The 15,178-nt window shown below is 39.4% G+C and overlaps 1 protein-coding gene across 2 annotated transcripts in view; it reads right to left on the reverse strand.

Annotated features, from left to right (window-relative positions):
- RSPRY1 (ring finger and SPRY domain containing 1) overlaps positions 1-15,178 on the reverse strand; it is a 36,214-nt gene that overhangs the window by 6,952 nt on the left and 14,084 nt on the right. For both annotated transcript variants that reach the window (XM_054640746.2, XM_054640743.2), the window contains 10 exons: positions 13,779-13,831; positions 12,259-12,371; positions 9,557-9,683; positions 8,149-8,207; positions 7,735-7,801; positions 6,992-7,123; positions 5,582-5,697; positions 4,591-4,734; positions 1,178-1,289; positions 41-143 (listed from right to left, as the gene is read on the reverse strand). In XM_054640746.2, the coding sequence (XP_054496721.1) occupies positions 41-143; positions 1,178-1,289; positions 4,591-4,734; positions 5,582-5,697; positions 6,992-7,123; positions 7,735-7,801; positions 8,149-8,207; positions 9,557-9,683; positions 12,259-12,371; positions 13,779-13,831 (1,026 nt within the window). The remainder of the gene's footprint in view (positions 1-40; positions 144-1,177; positions 1,290-4,590; positions 4,735-5,581; positions 5,698-6,991; positions 7,124-7,734; positions 7,802-8,148; positions 8,208-9,556; positions 9,684-12,258; positions 12,372-13,778; positions 13,832-15,178) is intronic.

Consider the following 15,178-nt stretch of genomic DNA (forward strand, 5'->3'; position numbering starts at 1 on the left):
TCCACAGAGGTCATGTCCTTCCAAATGAGCAGATACTCACACAGCAGATGAAAATACTTGCTTCTCAGCAGGAAGCTGGTTTCCATTTAAATAGAAGATCATTTGCTTTTCTTGCAAGTCTAGTAGAAATCCTATTGTGTCGCCTTACATGCAAAACAAAAATAATTTAAAGATTTAATTTCTGTTAAATGCCAACAGCTGAAACAATTATTGCTTCAAGTATCACATATGTCACTGTGAGTTGTCTTACTTAAAAGGAACTGTTTGCAAAAGCACAAAAGAAGAAACATTGATACAGACAGTAACTAAAAAAAACCCAACCCAAACCAAAACCAAAAAAACCCAGAAGAAAATAGTAAAAAAAATTAAGTATTTTAGTCTGCCAGAGCATTAATACTACATAGTTGTAGAAGTATTGCAGAGTATTTGCCAAAGCCAGAAGAAAGCTGCACTCTGTCACTCCTTGGCTATTTTACACCTGTTGAAAATAGACTTTAGCAAGTGGGTATTCTGAGAAGAAATTTCCAATATGCTTGTGCTATTTATTTTTAAGAGGTGTTTTAATTTAGCCATCCTTGAGGGAAAATTTTAATAGAAGAGAAGGCGGCACAGTTCACACAAGCTTGGCATGCACAGAATCCTACCAAGATTTCAAAGCTGAGATCAAGAACAGAACTTTGCTGTCCAAGTAGTTATCCAAGAATTTAAAGTAAGCAAGACAGTGCAACTCCTCCTTAAAAAAGAAAAAAAAAGTCTAATTCAGAGATCAAGGTTTTTTCCCCTTCTCTAAAACAACTCTTTTAACCCAGAAAGGAAGACTTCAACCTTGTTGTGTACAACTACAAACAAGTGAAATTGTTTGTTGTACTTGTACGACTACAAAAAAGTCTAATGATTAAATGTCCAATGTTAACTGGTGATATGATTTTCACTCTGCAGTTGAAAAGAAAAAGTCTTTAACCAACAAAAGCCTCTTTACACAGACTGGGGAACAAGACTGTAGTGCCCACTGTGCTCATTTAAATCACTCTTAAAGACACAGTAGTTATTAAACCTTTATGATCATCAGAATGAGGCAGTAACTGCTTTGTTCACACCAATGAACAGACACCTGCAAGGGAGAAGAATCCTGTGCAGAAATGCAGTTAGGATAAAGAGCAGCAGACAGATTGAATACCTTCTTTCCAGCAGGGATGGGAGTGTGGTTTACTTCTGGCGTTGTACCAGATCAGCTGCCGGCAGCCATCGTACGCGCAGGAGTATTCATCGTCCCCGATGCCGTAACCTTCCTTCAGAGACAGAGCACAACACCTCAGCCTGCAGCCACCCCTCACACTCAGCTAAAGCCTGTTTGCATTCACCTAAAACTGCTGGAACCCTGGAAACTGAGAATTTTGGACTTTCTGTGCTGACAGGAGCTGACCCTGCATTTGACCGGAAGGCCGTGGAGAAGGCTTTCAAAATTGAATGCTAAAACTGGGATTGTGGGTGTGGAGTTTGAATAGAAGTGTGTAAAATCACTTGGAGTTTAAGGTTTTAAAATATAGTAACACATATAAAGCAAGATGGGATTTTTAGGGTGGAGGCTGGTCCTTCTTTACCTTCTCCATGGGTTTGGGTGGTTGCTGTGTAATTAGATGAAAAAGTCATTGTGGGGCACAGGTGGTTGGTTATTGGGTTAAAAGTAAAAATAATTTAGGTGTAACTTCTTAATTAGACAGTTTCCCTACAAGGCCTTTTAAGGATAAAGAGATAGGGCTCCATTTTGCAGTTTCTTAGTGAAGTGCTGTAGAACTCATGCTCTGAGAGTGTAACATAGATAAGAACTAATGAACATCTGAGTCCAAACAAGAAATACTGTCTTGTGCATTTAATCCCAAACTTGGAAGAAAAAATAACCAAAGAATTGTCATTAAACCACTCTTGCAGAAGCAGGAATGGTTTCTTTCTCTCTCCCCCATGAAAGTAATCTTTTTCTTCAAACTAGTTTTAGTCTCATTTTCACATCAAAAGGGAATTTGTTGGGGTGAGGAGGAAGGGAGAAAGGGAATACTGTTTCCAAAGTGTCTTGCATTCTCTGTGACCTCAAATCACTCCTGTCTGTTCAAGTATTTAAACACCAGAAGGCTAGTACCCAAATAGGTTAAATTTTTGCATCTTTAGAAGTCACCACAGAGTAAGAGCCACTCTCTTATCTTGAAGTCCCAGTACCAAGCTTGTAATGCCCTCTCCTCAAGATATCCATGTGCCACCAGAACCCACAGGACACAAAGGGAACAAACACACAGCCCCTTCACCTAATTTGCTGCATATTGTGTCCCTTTCACTGCCAGCCTCCCTCAAATTGTGAAAACATAATCAAGTGATAGTCCTAAGGTCCAAGGCAAACACAGAACTAAAGAGTTTCAGAGTGGGAGAAAAATCTGATACACAGCAGAGCCCAACCATGAAATCCAAAGCATTATGGAAGGTAAGTAACTTCCTCGTGCTCAGCATGGTTTGTCTGGAGTGCAAATACCAGACAGCATCTGATTACACAAGCCTCTCATGTCCCAAATTAAAGCTAAGCCCAGCTAATGGGTGTTTAATGTCATATTTAGGAGTAGTCTTTTTGTTACAGATGCTGTAAATAAAGAGCATATGGCTTCTGAGGCCTGTGTTTGTGACATACCCAGAAGATAATATCCTTGTATTTCAGGCACACACCTGATGAACTTAAATAACAGCAGCATTTGGCCACCAGCAAAACAGCTGCAGCAACAGAAAAATCATCCTACTCAGAGATGTGACATCTCCTATTTTCATACCTTGTACAAGACACACAGAAAAATGCACATACACCAAGCTCCTTAACAGTAAGTGGGAAAAAAATCTTTTAAGCCTCTTAGCAGTCTAAAGGCAGACACATGGCCTTTTATTTCACACAGTTTCTGTTACACTCAGTGTCTGCAAGGACTGTGCTCAGCATAGGTCTGCATGATATTTTTGTTCAGTTGATAGTTTCTGATTTTGTGTATGGTTTATAATTTTTTTTTTCTTAAATCACACTTCAATTCCATGCTAAAATGTGGGACTGGACTTTGGATGTGACACAGAGATATGTGCATGTTATAGATCAGACAATTGTTATAGATTGTTATAGAAGACAATGCTATTTCCATGAATAATTAGAAGACATGGAGCAAGACCTCTGAACTCACAGAAATACCCAAGTTAAATGGTGAGAGAAGTTACTCTTGCATTCCCATTGTTTTTTTTTTGCCACTGGTGTTTGTTTAATCTCCTTAATGTATTTATCTCATACCCCTACAATCAATATTTACTCACATGTATGTATTTGGCCTATCTTCATATTAACTTCTGTATTTGACTCAGCTGTAGAATGACTTTTTCTTTAATAATTAGAAATGAGCAGGTTTAACTGCTTATCTCTATATTAAATATATAATTCTTCTCCTAAAATAAGTTCCAAGCAGGAACAGAAAGCCATGCAATTACAACACTAAAGAAGGGCTACAGGTGAATTTCTCCCTCAAGCTTAGCCAGTAGAAGTGCCAACTTGAAACCCCAGCACTGTTTCTGTTCTCAGCACTAGGCTAGGCCTAATATACCTTTTGTCCTAAAATAACTCTAAGATGAGGTAGAAAAGGTTTTTGGGTAGTAATCATTACTCTCTCTTGTTATGGAAATACTGAAACAAGTTATACCATAGCATAAGAAGCATACAAAGTTTCTAACAGCCATGCAGAGTCACCACGAAGATTTAAGAAGAAAGAAAGCCTAGTGACATTCTCCATGAGGACTGACTATGTATGGACTTCATGGCACATTTTGCTTTAATGCTAGCAAGTACATAATCTTACAAGTAAATAGTAGGAAGAAGAACACTTAAAACTAAGAAAAAGATAAATTATCTGGATGTAAAGCAAGCTATAAAATAACACAGCAGACTTGTTCTGTACTCTCAGAAAAAGGCAAGAAGGTAGAGGGTTTAATCTTTTTTTTTTAGTCCTTATTTTAATTAAAAAGAAGCTTTTGCATTCCAAGACTGTCCCATATTGCTGCTACCAGCAAGTCCAATGATACCATGTTATCCCAGAGTTAATTTGAGTTATTTCCCTTGTGAAAATTAATTTAATAGGAAAATGTGTTAAAGAGGATGAGGAAATGGCTGCTTGGTGACCTGTGTAAAGGACAGTGTATGAGAAACTGCTGTTCCTAGTGACATATTGTTTGCTTCCAAAAACAAAGAGTAACTACTATTATCTAAAGAATTTCCAAGAGATTATGCTACAAGAAATAAGAAATAAAAGTTCCCCATAGTTTGCATACAACAGCCAGCAGATAACAAGCTGTCTCTGCTGCAGCTCTGCATGTCTCAGGTGAACAGTGTCAGTCTGTAGCAGTAACAATAGGACTTCTCTTGTACCACCAATTTCAGCAAAACCAGCTCTTCATAGACACAGAAAAATTGAAGGAAACAAGTGCTCAGTTATAACCACAGAATAACCAGAGCTATTTTCACAGATGCTGTAAGAAGGAAAACACTGATGTTACAATCACCAGCTCAGTGATATTACAGGTACTTACATGGTTGAGAAATTTGCTGTCTTTGGTTGCCCATCCTATCTGCATCACTCCTGAAGTAATGACAGTGACTTCATAGTACCAGACTCCAGAGTCAACACAGAACGTGCATCTCACGCTTTCGAAGGACGAGGCATCGCACCGTGCCTGCCAAAACCAAGCAGAAACCCAAAATCACCACCAAAGCCAGGGTCTACAAAATCACCATCCAGACCCAGGGGCTCCAAAAATCACCACCCAAAGCCAGGGGCTCCAAAAACCACCATCCAAACAAACACCTTCCTGCCCCAAGCTTCTTGAGTATAAGAATATACCAACATCATTTTAGAGGCATTTCAGACAAAGTGACCTCTCTCTATAGCAGTAGTTGTCATACAAACTAGTGAGTAGGCAAGACTGAAAATTGTTAAGTGGTTAAGCCACAGGCAAAAAGGAAGAAAAAAAAGGAGAAAAGTAGAAAGTTGCCAGAAACAATGTAAAGATTTAAAGACTAAGCCAACCAAGACAGGAAAACCTAAATTGTTGGTTGTTAACTGATTCCTGGTAGGAAGGACAAGGAGGCCTTCAATGTTAATTCATGAAAATTCATCTCTAAGTAGTCAAACAAGTTTTTAGAAGGAGAGGAAGGCAAAAACCCCACATGGCTGAGACAAAAATCTGACTGCTGTGAGCTTTTCAAGATGAGACAGGACAAACAATAGAATGATATTTTGACTAAAACTGCTCACAAACTAAGTGAAAAGCCATCTGACTCTTAAGAATCCTCCTCAATTCCCTGAAGTTTTGGGGGCACAGGCATTACTTTAGTGTGAACATTTCTACAACTGAGATCAGTGCAGTGATGCTACAATCCTTTGATGACAAAGCAAATTTTCTGTACAAAGCTGGCAGACAAGGTGGATTCATTCTACAAAATCACAGGAGCAAGTGCAAAGCAAAACCTGCCTTTTTCTTCAGCCTCTTTTTCAGGTTGAATACATGAAACAATTCCTACCTCTAATCCATGTGGTGAGATCTTCAGGTATTCACTGACATCATTGCTGTTCAGCATGGCCCTAATGTTGGTCAAGTCAACCTTCTCATATGTAAACTGCCTGCCTTCTTTTAAAACTGAAAAAAAAAAAATCCCAACCAGTATTAGTTGCTGCCGCTGCAAAACTTGATTTTAAACACTTCATACAATGATAATCTCTCTAGGATCCAGGTAGTTTTTGGCATAACTGAATGAAATACTGAGATTTAGCCTGCATGAAAACAGCTTTCAATAGAGTGTGTGTTAAATACCTCCCAAATATGAAAGCATGACCTGTGCCTCTGACTAGAGCTCCCACAATCTAATTAGTACTTGCAGGAAACCCACAGGCAAATGGAAGGCATCCAAGTTCACACCAAGATGCCACTGCTTTCAGGATTTACCATTGCATTTGTACATTCACTGGGCAGAGTTTTTCTGATTCATCATAGTGGAAACAGGTTTAGGAATAGGAAGAAGGGGAAAACAAGGATTTAAAGGTTTCTACCATCTCATTTTTAGGTGATGAACTTGAACTGAGCCAAAGCAGCTCCCTCTCCCTCCCTGCTTGCCCTTCTACATGGAAGGATCAGAAGCATTTCTCTTGCCAGGTGTCAAATTGTTGACACATACATGTTAATTTCCAAGTGAAAGATCTTATCTGAGGACCTTTCATATAACTCAAACTTGCTACAACACTTACACAGACATTTACTAAACACAGCTGACACTGGCTTTCCATAAGCTGACTGAAGCCCCTAAAGCCCAACAGACCTTTTACCCAAATTTATCTAAAAGGCATTAGAAAACACAAGGGCATTAGAGTTACTGCACCCTTGAAATCACAACTGAACAAGCAAATTCAGTGGGTTTTTAATAATCCAAAAGATTGACCTAGAGCAGTGCTTTGCCAAACACTTTTTACTTTTGATCACAAAAATCAAAAAGTGCATCAAATTTAAAAAGGCTTCAATAATTCTTTGTGCCAGTGGGGAATGACCACAGGAGTGGCCATCACCAGGACATGTCAGCAACTCAGATGTTGCACAGAGACAGAGCTGCACTGTCGAGCCACTCAGCAAAGTGGCTGAAGTGTGGGTTACAGGAAATTGGTGCAAAGAAGAATTTTCATTGCAGTTCCAACTTGCAGTACAAACCACTTCCTTTCAAAAACATGTTCCTTGCCAAAATTTTCTTTCCATACCATTACACTGGATATATTTGTTGGTGTGGTTTTTTGGGTTTTGTTTTCTTCTTCGAGGAGATATTACAAACGCAGCCAGGTTTGTAATGAGCACACTAAGTGCTCATAAAAAATGAACACAAAGGAGTCCTCCATCTCTTTGGAGGAGTGATTACTATTTAATTAATCCATCCCTTTGTTATACCTACACAGATTGTCTAAACTCCACTGGGCACAGAATCCAACCTGGCGTTTTAAGTAGTCGGGGTTATCTGTCCATTTCTCCAGCAGGATCAGTTGGTCACTAATGCACGATTCAGAAACTGTCATTTTATTTTCACCTGCAATTTAAGGGGAAAGAGTAATTGCTATCAGCTAGGGGTAAGTCAAAAATAACATCCTACAAATGCAGTAGAACTCTCTACACACATCTAAACCTCAAAATTACAAGCATGTAGATGTTTCCCCAAGCAGAATTGGAATTATCTTCATTCAGATTTCTCAGCATGGAGCTGCATCATCAAGAGACTGATCACAGCTGTTCTCCATCTCCCCAGTACTGATTGATTTCTTTTCAAGTAACAAAGGTCTCATGTCATAAGTCATTATGTAGTAATTTCTCAGATGAGAAGGCCAGTTTCAGCAAATCTCTTAAGGGTTTGTCATTAAAACAAAAAATATCTTTTCCTGCCTACAAGCTCCCAATGCTGTTGTCCAACTCTTATACAGATTTATGTCAGTGACAAAGGCCTCGTGTCACAAATCCTTCTACAGCAATTTCTAACAGGGAAAATAAGTTTCAGCAAGTATCTCAGGGGTTTTGAGGGGTAGAGGGATGTCACTAGAGCAATAAATACCAATGCAGGCTCTCATGCTCACAAGTGATCAGGCAAAGCAAGTGACAATAATGCAGAAGCCATGGTGTTAAGAGCAGTACCAGGCCAATACTCACTTGTTTGTGCAAACTTCTCCAGTGCTATTAGTGCAAAAAGCATCACTGTTGGGTGGGACTGGAAGTTCTAAACATGGGAGGTAAGAAAAAGTTTATTAATAAATACCCAGTACAGACAGACAAGAAGAGTTGCAAGTCTGTCACAGAAGGTTTTAGGTTCAAAGGACTGTCCAAAATTTCTGTATTCCATCCTCCTGTGGAGATAGATCCAGAGAGATCAGGCTCCTCAGAGCCTTGTTTCACTGACTTCTCATTACCTCCAAGGATGGAGGTCCCACAGGCTCTGGAATTTCAGCTTTTTGTAACATACACTGCCAATATTTAGCAGACATGACTTCAACTTTTCACAATAATAACAAAATTGCATTCTAATTGCTATGTATGGATACATACAGAAAGATCAAAGACACTTACCAAGCTGTGAAGTAAATATTCCAATATGCCTGGGCTGAGCAAGCCTATGCTTGCAGGACCTGCAAGAACATCAGGAATGAAATCCCTCCATGGGAAGTACCACATTCCCATCACCACAAAGCTTTTAAACACAAGGTAACAAATTAAAGAACACCAAACAACTTCACAGCAAAGCAAAACTATAATATAAAACAATTACCATTGTTTCTAGTAAAATACTTGTTGCACATTTAATAATTACAGTTACTGGCACGTTACAGTCCTGTTCACTTCACTGCTCTAAGTGGCTACAGAGTTCCAGCCAGAGATTTTGCAGTAAGACTCCAGCAGCCTCCATTCAGCATTTTCATGCTCTTTACTTTTGAAAAAAAGACTGTCTTCCCCTTTCCTTCCAGAGTCAATGTGTAAAGGCCAGCTCCATCTACCAGTAGCCCAAAAGAAGCAGAACTGAGCACCTGAAACAGCCAACTTGATAGTTAATTACACAGCTTGCAGCAGCACCAGAGCAAGCAGCCAATTTAAAATGGAAAAGCCCTGAAATAGTGTCCACTTAATCAAGAGAGAGACACGAGGGAATCAAACTCTGGCATCTACAAGCTCTTAAGAACTTGCAGTGGGTTCCAACACTTCATTAACAGATTTGTTGCCTGAGCTGACACAATGAGATTTGTGTCCACTAAGATAGAAGTAGATAGAGTATCTCTCATTTTAACTTAGTATAATACAGTAGAAGTATTACAGTACCAAAACACTTCCAGACCTTGTTCTTTACTTTTTTTTCCCACAGAAATACAGCAATTGGGTTTTAATAACCATTAGGTAACAGTGGACAATTACTTTTTTCTCTCTATTTCCTGTCCACTTTCAAAAAAAGGAGTAAAAAAACTAGATACAAAAGAGATCACCAGCAGGAAGGAAAATTAACCATCAGTTTTCAACTGTGTACTATGCAGGAATGACAGAATAAAAATTCTATATGAGGTCACCTTAAAATAGAATCTCAGCAATTTTCTTTTAAGCAACACAGAAGAGAATCTTTTCAGCTATCTACAATAGAATAAGACATGTCTACTGGAAAAAGCATATTTCTTTTTTATTTCTATACAGCCTCCAAGACCACTAACTTGATATTCCTGCCTACTCTCTAGAGAACGTGTCCTCAGTAATTCACAGCCAGAGTGGGTCTGCAGAGGACACTGATTACCAGTGCTAAGGCAGTACAACAACCAGTGATCCCCAATCACTGACCACACATCAGAAGGATTTGTCAATGGCTCATTCAGACACTGGAATCAACCAGATTCTGTCACACCTGGTACAGATGCAGTACATTATTGAGTTCTAAGCAAACACCTCTGACCTACTGTGGGTGCTAAAGCAGAAGGTTTTTACCTGCTAATTTCTTTACCTGCTAATTTCTCTGCCAAGCAGCCCAGCACTGCGGTCGTGTTCCGGTGCTTGGCAGGGTGACAAGAGTCCTGGCAAGCAGCAGCTCCACTCAAGTTTAATATTTCTGTTAACTTCTGTAATGCATCCTGCAAAGGAAATATCAGGAATCTCTTCAATGTTACTGACAGGTACAGCTTCCCCCTAATTCAGTATTGTAAAAACAAGATTGTTTTTGCACATTACTGAAGTCAGCATCATATTACAGACAGCATGGGGTGGTTATCTTCTAAGATAAGATAACTAAGAACAGATGAGAAAAAAGTTTGACACATCCAAGAGCTGTAACTTTAAAATTAACACCAGATTGTTGGTTGTTGTGATCAACAGCTCAGGACACTTCTGGACATACCGAAGTGAGTGCCCCATGGCAAGAGGAACCAATTAGCACATATGGCACCACTGCCATCTGATCTGTTTCCAGTATCCTAAAACTCACACCCTTTTCAAAAGAAAAGGACTATTTCAGATTTTAGAATTCAGGACTAAAGAGACATACCCCTTCCTCAAAAAGCCCAAATTCCCATCATAAATTTAGGATGTTGTCATCTTTACAGGATGTCAAACTGTATTCTTGAGACCCTAAGTGGTTTTCGGTAGTCACACAAATTTAGGAAGTAACCAAGGAGGGTAATAAAGCTAAAATGCCATCCTTTGACATGCTTTGTTCAGGCAGAATGGTATGAATAAAATTCCAGATGGGTCTAGAGCATTGTCTGCATTTTCAGGGTAGTTAGGGGTTAATCCAGGGCCAGAACAAGTCATCCCACAGGGAAAACCCCACCCTGAAAAGTTCCAAATCCTCCTCAACTTTCCAGCCTTCATGAAAGTTTCAGCTGATTCAGATTGAAACAGCATAATGTCAGGCAAGGATCTAATTAGAATAGAAGAACTCCTCATACTGAAGTCATCAGCAGCCATTTGGAGGAAAAATGAGCACTGCTCAAGTTGAATAGATGTGTTTTTTTGAACTGTGTTCTGAGCCACATTTGAATCAGTTGACTGTGCTAGAGTCTGAGGTCTGTACAGAGATCACACTGAAAAGTAGTTACATTCTTAAAAGGAAAGCCACAAAAACAGAACTGATGAACAGGACTGAGCTAAGTGGAAAGAACAGAGAGAGAAGAAAGAATGGCTGAGCAACAGACTTGGGATGGAAAGGACTCACTAAAATTAGACTCTTGACATACTGATACTGCTTTTAGCCATTACTAGAACTGTCAGAGAGATCAAGTATTTTGAGTTAAATAAAGACTTTATAGAATAAACAGTTTACTGCACTGCCCTTTTAACTTTATGGACTTTATAGCCTGCAAAACCAGAAAATAAAATACAGCATACTGCTGTTCTCCAGCTGTCATGGAAGTGAGGCAGTGACTTAAAATCCCTAAGATAAAAAACTTTAAACTTATCCTGTATAGAAAGAAAATGAACAGCAGCACACACTTTATGAGGCTGCATGTGGCCAGCAGACCCCACAGCTGCAGCTCCTTGTGCTGTAAAGAAGCTACACAGGAAAAAACCACTGTGCCCCCCAGAAAAACAAGCACCTCATTCCCTGTCTTGATAAGGTCAACTATTTTATAGCAAACTCCTTAACTGTACCCAAATGAAAGTCACGTGGCTTTTCAAAACCAAATCATTTGACTGCTGAGGACTTTGTAGTGCCAAACAAAAAAATACAAAATCACTCTCCCTATGTGCATTCACAGTGGTCTCCATTTCCTGATTTCTTTTTTAAAGCAGACAAAGTTTCTAGTCATAGCTTTGTTTTCAAAATAACTCAGCAGTCTCTGTGAGAGTCACAATACATTTCTCTTGTTTAAAAGTCTCAGATAACTTTAATCAATAGCCTAGAGGAAACAAACCCACTTCAGGTAGTTTGAGAGCTTGACCAATTCTCCAGCCACTGATGCAACCAGCTCTTCATGTCCCTAACAGCACCAATGGAAGGCTAAAATTGGCAGCATCAGGAGCTTGAGAAATGAAAGCAGCAATGATGTGATCATCAGTTTCTGAAGAAATGAGATAATGACAAACATTTGAAGACAGACAAGGTCTCTGTACAAACATTATGTTTAGCATCCTCAAGCACCTGAGGCTTTCAGTTACACACCTGCATGAACACCTCAGGTCATCTTTCTGCCCAAAACCAGACTAGTGGCCAGTAAAACAAAAGGATTCTCATTTGCCAAAACCATATATAGGTATTTCATAGTTGAAAAATGTCATTTGTTTAGCTTAACACACCCATTTGCATTGCCTTCCTCATGTGCAGCACAGGAACAAATTCAACAGTGACTTGTAAATGTGCAGCTTTTGTGCAAATGAGAGAACAAAAGGGCAGAACTAGGGCAGCTTCTGCAGCACCTGCACAGTGTAAGTACCACACAGCAGGAGAGAGTGGCAGGAAAAGCAGCAAAAACCCAAGGCTCTCTTGGTCCTTCTCCATGCATCAAATTGATCTTTTTTTTGGGAATACTCCTAGCATTAATTAGCATTTAGACACCCAGTCACTCCAAACTACTTGCAGTTGAATGTTACACCTATTTTTGAAACCACTATCAGTCTTGCATCACTGGTGAAAGGCACTCAAAGGGATCCTGGGTGTGGCAACCACAAGCAACTGACATTCACAGATAAATGCATCTGCTTTTGACTCACTTTTGTTGGCAGAGGACATTCATCAAGTAGTAGTGTTATAACAGCTGGTCCCAGGGGATCTTCTAATGGAATAACTCTAATTAAAGATTGAACAACTTCCAACCAGCCTTCATCTGTCAACCACAAAACAGAAGTCACATTCAGAATTAACAGTACAATTCAGAAGTGTTCAAAGTACATCCCTAAATGTAAACTGAAAATTCCTCAAAATTACCCAGTGAGCTTAGAGACAGCAGGAAAACCAGTTTGCTGTTTACACCACTGTCTTAGTTTGCACTAGTTTAGAAGTTTAAATTCAAAAAAGAAAAAGTTTACAGCAGCTTGGGTAACAGTGAACATCTGTACAGTTTGGAGAAGAGTCTTGCCAGGCCAGAGCATCCTTTAGTTCCTACTGCTATTAGGAAGGACTACTCATGGTGGTAAGGACAAGTACTTGGCTCTAGTGTAATAATCAGAGTTCAGCATCCAATGTCAACTCTTAAGTGGTAAATGCTACATACACAGTGACACTGAGGAAATAATTTCTTTTAACCAGAATCAGATCCCTCTTTCTGAATTCCCTGAAGTAACAGAGAAACTCTGTTTTTTTCCCCATGCCTGCTGGTCTAAAGAATGTTTGTTTTCCTAAGGAACAGCTCTCACTGTTGAATGAGTAGACAAGGGCTTTTACTTGCAAGGAAACATCCACTAAGAAGATGTTAAACTACTGATAAACAGATTTGGATTTACAAGAAAATTGCTCCCTTAGAAGTGAAAATAGAGTCTATATCTGTGTACAGGTGAGTGAGGCTGAAGAAGCAGTGTTCCCTACAACAACAACACAGCAGTAATATACTGGGGGTTGAGTTATGTTAGCACATTCCCCTGAAAAACATTTTATTGAATTGCTGTAATATCTAACCAGACTGATTAATTTATTTCAATACAGAAATATATTTCCTAAGACCACTACCAACACTACTAAGTAGAGAGGTAAAAATTCAACTAAACCAGAAGTTTTGTTGAAGTCTTAAACTGGGAGAATTTCTCCTGCTGTAACAAAGATGAAACAGCCCCTGCTTGTGCTGCAGGAGCACTGAGGGACAGGGCTGGGACAAACACAGAGTAAAGCAGAGGTCCCAGGTCAGCAAGACCCAAACCAAAGGACCCAAACGTGCTCTGTGCTGACATGGAGCACACAGGCTTGGCCCACGCCTGTGTACAGGTGTAGGATGTTCCTGCTCAGCTGCAAACAGCCACTCTTGGTGGCTCAGGCTTTAATGCCACAACAGAGTGTTTGTGGCCATCCATTGGCTGCTTCTGGAGAGTTCACATGGGAACTTTAACTGAATTCAAACAAACTCAGGCCAATGCCTGAGCTCAGTGAAGCTCTGGAGGGCAGAACTTTGTTCTGGTTCCCACACCCCAACACACCCAGCTGAGGTGCATTTTTCTTTGCAAAGAAAAGAGGGGCTTGGGGTTTGTTTTGTTTCTTTTGCTTGTGAGTCACAACTGAAATACCCAACACAATGCCTTGATACCTGTTTCTGCCATTTCATGCAACGTGATCATTGAATAAGGAGGCTCCTGGTCACTGAAAGAGATATTACACAGGTCAAAAATTATGCACAATCATCAGTGTAATACAATGAATAAAATGATTACTCACAGACAGAAAACAAATCCAGTAACCATTTAACAAAAGGAAGTTACACAGGCTGCAGATTGCTAATGTCATTTTCAGATCTGAAACACAGATGGGATTTGAGCCTCTCTGGCTCAACATCAACATCTGCATGTCTGCAACAGCTGAGAAGTGAAATTGATTCACATCTGCATGTCTAAGAGCTGAACATAATGCCTGGATTTGGTGCTGTTCATTAGCAGGTTCCTTGTAGCACATAATGAGGCACTGCATGTCAGAGGTCACAAAGTGAACCCAGAGCAGTGCACAAAGGGCATCACTTCAACAGGATTTTTTTCTCACAAATTCTCTGCTAAATATATAAATATTTAAAAACCACCACAAAACCTGAATGGGAAGCCACCTAACAGCATCATAGTCTTCGACAAGAGTTGTTAAAAGAAACAGTTAAGGCAGTTTAACAGCAAATATTTCATCCAAGCCATTTTCTAATATGAAAACTACAAGAAGTTCAATAGATCAGGTCCTCAGTCCAGTTTGCTGGAGTAAGGACACAAAGCTATGGACACATCTGTGAATCTGAGCAGGCACTGCCAGTGAAAGTACCTAAAGCAAGACTCCAAAATCTTGTTCAGTAAGCACCTCTAGGTCCAGAAAAAGCTTATCCAGCAGCATGTCCTAAAATACTTTATTCAGTGCTCCTTAGGCACTGGGATCTAACCCCAGGCTTAGACTTTATGTTCCACACTCACTCTCTATCACACAGCTCTGAAAAGAAATTGGAAATGTGAAATACAGAGGAATTTTAGAAAATTTCAACAGACATTACTTATGGAGATAATAAAACTACCTAGTTTGAGAGATTAATCATAAAGAAGAGAAAAATCTCAGCATTGATGAAATATATATGACATAAATACACATCTCTCTTTTCTTACAAAAAGGTGAGCACATTCTTAAATATTTCCACAAGAGAAGACTAAAGTCCAGTTTAATGCATTTTTATATTGCCACAACATCTGAAACAAATAGTTGGCTGTTTTTTTAAGTCGAGGCATCTTCACCTTTCTTATGGAAAGTAATCTGACCAGAAGGAAAAAGAAGTGAAGTTTTGCAGCCAGAATTACATCAGGAGAAAGAACAGAAAGATTCAAAGAAATGAGAAAAAAACCCCAACAAAAAACCCAACCATAAGTACAAGTAAAGGCTAAAATAAGAAAGGATGACATTTTTATCTGCAAGATTTCTGATTTGGTCACAAGTAGCAGCTTTTCAGAGTACTGGCACTGAGCACAG

This window comes from Agelaius phoeniceus, chromosome 12 (genome assembly GCF_051311805.1).
Source record: "Agelaius phoeniceus isolate bAgePho1 chromosome 12, bAgePho1.hap1, whole genome shotgun sequence".
Taxonomy (NCBI): domain Eukaryota; kingdom Metazoa; phylum Chordata; class Aves; order Passeriformes; family Icteridae; genus Agelaius; species Agelaius phoeniceus.